Raw genomic sequence first — 5,947 nt, 5'->3', positions numbered from 1 at the left:
CGTCTCCCTCCCCCTCCCATCCGCCTTCCCCCTTGTTGCTGGGGCCTTGCGGCGGCATAAGGCACGGCCCGTTCGGCCGGCGGGCCCTGGTGTTCCCGGGGGGTGAGGTGGGCGTTGTGGCGGCTCCGGGTAGGCCGCGGACGGCGCTTCCCCCCCCTCCCGTTTTTTACAAGGATCGCGGCCTAGCCGCCGCGGAGCGCTCCCGGATCGTCTCCCCCTCCCGACCCCATCCCCCTTCTGCCTTACCTGGTCGGGGGTTCTGGTGCGCTCCCGGTCCCGGCTTCGTTGGCGCGGCTGCCGCGGCGGCCGCGCTTTTCTCTCTGGCCCCTGTGGGGGGGAAGGAAAGAGAGCTTCGCATTTTGCGCGGCGGGGTGGGCGGCCTGCTCCCGCCCGATCCGTGGTGCGTGGGTGGCGCGACGGTGCTGGCCGCTAACCGCCCCGGCGCGTTAGAGAGGCGTGCAGGCCGAGGCCTAGCCCCGGCCTGCATTTTTTACCTGGGAGGACCTCCTGGTTCTTTGGGGTCCTCCATTTTGCTTGCAGCGTCTGTCGCCTGACTGCTTGCTGGCCCTCTAGTGGTCGTGGAGGGCTATTGCAGGCTGTCTGCTCGCGAGCTCCCCTAGTGGCTCAGCGCAGCACTGCAGCTTTATTGTATTGATCTAGCCGAACAGTGCCACCTTCTGGGTGACCTAGGTATAGCAGCTTGCTGTAACTGACTTTCTATAGGTCCACCTGGTGGCTTGGCCTGGCGCTGCTACTGCCCCTGCAGGGACCACACTGCCCTTGCAGGGCAGCTTTAGGGGGCGCGCTGATCCTGGAAGTAATTAAATAATTAATAATAATTAATTATTAATAAATAATAGTAAATAAATAAATAATTGAATAATAAATTAAATAATTAATAAATAATTCATAAAAGATACTTCAATAGATTAGTGTTCATTGAATTTAATTTCAGTCTTTCTTGGTTCTTAAACTAGCAGGCATGGCCCCGAAGAAGGCTTCGGCCCGAGCTGGCCGGTCTACCACTGCAAAGCGACCCATCAGGGGTCCCTCCCAAGCACTGCGCTCACCTGCCCCGAATCAATCACTTGGTCGGGTTCAGTCATTTATGGCAGGCATAGCTGATGATCCAGCGGCCATGTCTCGTTTTGCGGCTGAAATGGATGGTGTCCTCCAACGTTGTTCCACTCAGCCCTCTACGTCCGCAAGGCCACCTCAGCCGTTGGTGCCATCGTCACCAGCTTCATCGTTGTCTAGCGAGCTTGGGGGAGAAGGGCCATCAACTAGTGATGCTAGGGTGGCTTCCCGGCTTACCCAACCCCCCTCCTTACCTGCTACACGTGTCCGTTCGCGTAGGACAAGGCTGTCTTCCAGGAGGGTGTCTCGAGGAAAGACCCCTTCGACGCCTGCTTCCCGCCGGAGCAGGGCTGTCCAGCCTTTAGTTGAGGTGGCTTCGGGTTCAGGTACCTCACATGTTTTATCTTCTGTGGCCCCAGGTCCTTCACAGCAAGACCTTGACTCAGGATCCTCCATGGAGGACAGCCTTCCAGTTCCTGCTAGGAGATCCTTGGGTGGAAAGCGTCGCCACAGAAGATCTTCCCGGAAGCATGCCAAACGCAGAAGGGAGGACTCTTCTTCTTCTTATACGGGTACGTCTTCTAGTTCTGACGAGGAGGTGGGTGGCTCAATCGAACTTTATTGGGGTTTCGGCGAGGCGGCTTCGGGGCTTCCAAGGTGGGCTTGGGAAAGGAGGGCCAATGCTCACCGGGCGAAATATGGGGCAGTACAAGAGTGTAGGGATGGTGTTCTTGTACCGGACGTTAAGGTCTCTACCAATTCGGCCAGAGACATTATTCCGGGTTCGCACTTGGCAACGAAGCTGCGGTCTAGGATACTTAACGGCCGGTATGTAGATATGTTTAAACTGGCCCCACCCTCTGAGGACCAGGAGAAAGTGGATTTCTCCAAAAAGCGCCCTGGCAACCCCACAATTGACAGGACTTTCGAGCACTGGCTTGATTGTTTCCAAGTCTTCGCCGGCGTAGTGGTGGCAGCCTATCCTCGGAGATCTCTTCACTTGTTTGTTTATTTATCCATCGTTCGTTCCGCCTTCACCAAAGCTGGTGAAAAAGCGGCGATAAAATACGATGAGAACTTTAGGCGTCGGGCGGCCAGGATCCCGTCAGCTCGCTGGGATCGTAGGGATCTCGATGTGTGGACCACCCACGTGGCCCCACTTATTGACAAAAGAGTGCCGGAACAGCAGAAGCCCAAGCCGGCGGCTTTTAGAACTAGCCGCCGTATGCTATGCTGGGATTTTAATAAGGGATCATGTCAGCGCCAGGGGTGTAGGTACGCCCACAGTTGTGAGAAATGTGGCGGAGCACACGCAGCGGCTACTTGCTTTAGTGGACGGCGGCCCTTTCGTGGAGGCAGAGGGGGTTCTCAGCAAAACCCTAAACCAACCCCCTCTACTGCAGCCGCAGCATCAGGAAAGTAACGTATTGATATCCTTAGCCCACACCCCTATTCGATTGCAGGTCCTACAATTCTGGCTCCAGTCTTACCCCAACAGGGAGGCTGCGGCCTATTTGAATGATGGTTTCTCCATTGGCTTTAGGATTCCGGTAGCCATGTCTCCCGTGGCACGGAATCCTGCTAACCAAAAATCAATTCGTGAGCTACCTATGGTCGCCCGCAAGAAAATAGCAAAGGAAGTGGCTATGCATCGCATGGCTGGTCCTTTTGACGCACCACCCATTCATGATTTGCATATATCCCCCTTAGGTATTGTGCCAAAAAAGGCCCCGGGTGAATTTCGTTTAATTCACAACCTTTCACACCCTGTAGGTACGTCAGTTAATGACGTTATTCCAGCGGAGCTCTGTTCCGTGAAGTACGCTTCTCTTGATCAAGCGATCAAGATGATTCGGAAGTTTGGTCGTGGTGCCTTATTGGCAAAATGTGATATTGAATCGGCATTTCGCCTTTTGCCAATTCATCCAGATGATTTTTGGCTGCTAGGTTTCCAGTTTGAGGGCAAGTATTACTTTGACAAAGCTATGCCTATGGGCTGTTCAATAGCGTGTGCCGCTTTTGAAACTTTTAGCACCTTTTTGGAGTGGGCCTTGAAGTTTAAAACTGGACTGGGCGGAGTCACACATTATCTGGATGATTTTTTACTGGCTTCTGCGGACAACACCGGCGATTGCTTGGCGCTGTTACAAGCCTTTGCCGACCTCACGCGGGAATTGGGGGTCCCGCTCGCCGCTGACAAGACGGAGGGTCCTTCGACCCAGCTCACTTACCTGGGTATCCTTTTGGATACGGTTGAGCAAACTTCTAGCCTCCCTGTGGACAAGCTGGAAGCTTTGAGGAAGCTTATAGAGGAACTGCTTCCATTGAAAAAAGTGTCCCTCAGGCAACTCCAGTCGCTTTTGGGACACTTGAATTTCGCTTGCAGGGTGGTGGCTCCGGGGCGCCCCTTTTGTTCACGCCTTGCACGCCTCACTGCTGGGTTAAGGTTCCCGCATCATCGGGTTCGCCTTTCCAGGGAGGTGAAGACCGACCTTCGCATATGGTTGGAATTCCTGGAGGAATTCAATGGAGTTTCATTGTGGCAGGACACCTTGAACTTGCATAATGATTTCCAGGTCCAATCAGATGCCGCTGGTTCTTTAGGTTTCGGCCTTTTCTGGAAAGGTCGCTGGTGTGCTCAACGCTGGCCGCCTGGGTGGCAGGGAAGGGAGATCACGCGTGACCTAACTTTTCTCGAGTTTTTTCCAATTGCAGTGGCAGTGCACTTATGGGTCGAGGAGTTCAGGAATCGTCGTGTCTGCTTCTGGACAGATAACCAGGCGGTGGTGAATGTCCTAGCCAAATTGTCATCGCGCTCCCCCAGGGTCTCGGCCCTGTTGCGGGACTTTGTGTTGCACTGTTTACGTTATAATATAGTTTTCTCGGCACGTTTTATCCCAGGGGTGTCTAACGATATTGCTGATGCTCTGTCCCGTTTTCAGATGGAGCGGTTCAGGTTCCTGGTTCCAGAGGCGCGGATACGTCCGGAATATTTCCCGGATCATCTCTGGAACCTTGGCAGCAATTAGTTTTTCAGGGAGTAGCGGCATCGGTTTCCCCTTCTACTCTGCGATCTTATAAAAAAGCCTGGGCTGATTTCCTGGCATTTGCCAGCTTATCAGACAGAGTGGCGTCTAGGGTACCGCCCACCTCATCGCAGGTGTTGCAGTACTTGGCGCACTTGTTTCAATTGGGACGTGCAGCCAGGACACTTAGGATGCAAGCGGCTGCCATAGCCTTTTTCTGTAAAACATATTTTGATAAAGACCCTTGTTCAAAGTTTGTTGTCCACAGGGCGCTGGAGGGATGGGGTAGAATTTGCCCCTCCAGGCCGGCAAACCGGCACCCCATCTCCTTTGACTTGCTGAGCAGGTTACGCAAAAAGCTCAGGGTGGTTTGTTGGTCTGGGTACGAGGCTCGCCTGTTCTCGGCTGCCTTTTCCGTCGCATTCTTTGGCGCATTACGGGTGGGTGAATTAGTAGTGGAAGACCACAGGGATGGCCGTTCTAGGGGCCTTCTGCTCCAGGACATTCAGCTGTCCCCTGCTGAATTGAGAATTACTATTAGACATTCAAAGACGGATCAGGGGGGCAGGGGTGCCCTGATTCGACTCCCTGCCACGGGGGAGGCGGGCCCTTGCCCAGTCAGGGATGTCAGCAAATACCTGGAGTTGAGAGCGCAAGGGGATGGCCCGCTGCTTCGGCATGAGAATGGGTTGCCATTATCTAGACACCAATTTGCGAGAGTATTGCGCAAAGCAATTGCGGCCTGTGGGGGCACGGCTAGCAATTTCGCCCCCCATTCCTTCAGAATAGGGGCTGCCACGACGGCTGCTCACTGGGGCTTGTCAGCTGCCAGAATTAAGGATTTGGGCCGTTGGAAATCGAATGCGTTTAAGGGATATGTGCGTTAATGGTGGTGTCTGATGTTGTTTCTTTTGTTCGTTTTGTCCCAGGTCCTGATACTGTGCGCATATGGATGGTGGGGCACAGCATCATCCATTGGGCCGGTGTCGCAGCACGGCAGTCTGGATTGGGTCCAGGTCTCGGTCTTCCTTCGCACATTCGGTTGTCCTGGCTATCCAGACGGGGAATGCGCTGGGCAGAGTTTTTGCCACGGATTCGGAGCCAGCTGCTATTGGAAGAGCCGCCAGCTGCTATCGTGGTGCAGCTGGGGGAGAACGACCTGGTGTCGACAGACTGTTTCTCTTTACGTGCTGCAATCTTGGGTGACTTGGAGACACTGCGGGCAATGGTGCCCACAGCAAAACTGTTTTGGTCCAAGCTTTTGCAACGACGTGCTTGGACGGGCAGTCGTTCCCCAGCAGCCATTGAAAGGGCCAGGAAGCGCATCAATGCTGCGGTTTCCAGAAGGATTGTGGAGTTAGGTGGAGAGGTGATTTTTCATCCTGACATCACCTTTCAAGCAGCAGCACTTTTTAGAGCTGATGGAGTGCACCTGTCGGCTTCTGGGAATGAGGCGTGGATAAGTGCAGTGGTGGCCAAGCTGAGGTCTTGGCTGGGGCTGTGAGTGGTTGGCGGGGAGCTGAGGGCTCCATTTATGCCAAAAACCTTAAACAAAAAAAAATTTATGCCAAAAACCTTAAACAAAAATTGATGTGTGAAGTGTGAGTTTGTTGGGGGGTGGCTTGTGGGACTCAACACGCAAAGCGTGTTCTCCCTAACAGAGAGCACGTGTTGCGGTTGGGGGAACAGGCCACTCCACAATGACAAAATTGTTGGCAAATTGTTAGCAACCCAAGCATTTAAGAGTTAATTGGGTTGCTGGGGTAAGATTTAAATTGGCAATTGGAGGAGGGGTTAGAGGCCATATATATACAGTGGCCAGAGGAGGGAACAACCTCTTGGCC

General features: G+C 53.7%; 1 protein-coding gene across 1 annotated transcript; it reads left to right on the top strand.

Moving 5' to 3' along the window:
- Window positions 1–1,045: 1,045 nt before the first annotated feature.
- Window positions 1,046–5,614, top strand: LOC310713651 (uncharacterized protein). The gene is made up of 2 exons (XM_083518091.1): window positions 1,046–1,649; window positions 5,033–5,614. The coding sequence occupies exons 1-2, from the start codon at window positions 1,109–1,111 to the stop codon at window positions 5,605–5,607; spliced, it is 1,116 nt and encodes a 371-aa protein (XP_083374217.1). The 5' UTR covers window positions 1,046–1,108; the 3' UTR covers window positions 5,608–5,614.
- The last annotated feature ends 333 nt before the right edge of the window (window positions 5,615–5,947 follow it).

Source organism: Podarcis liolepis (assembly GCF_965112155.1).
Source record: "Podarcis liolepis genome assembly, chromosome: 8".
NCBI classification, from domain to species: domain Eukaryota; kingdom Metazoa; phylum Chordata; class Lepidosauria; order Squamata; family Lacertidae; genus Podarcis; species Podarcis liolepis.
The sequence above is the reverse complement of the archived record's forward strand: the minus strand, read 5'-3'. Positions and strand labels throughout refer to the sequence as shown.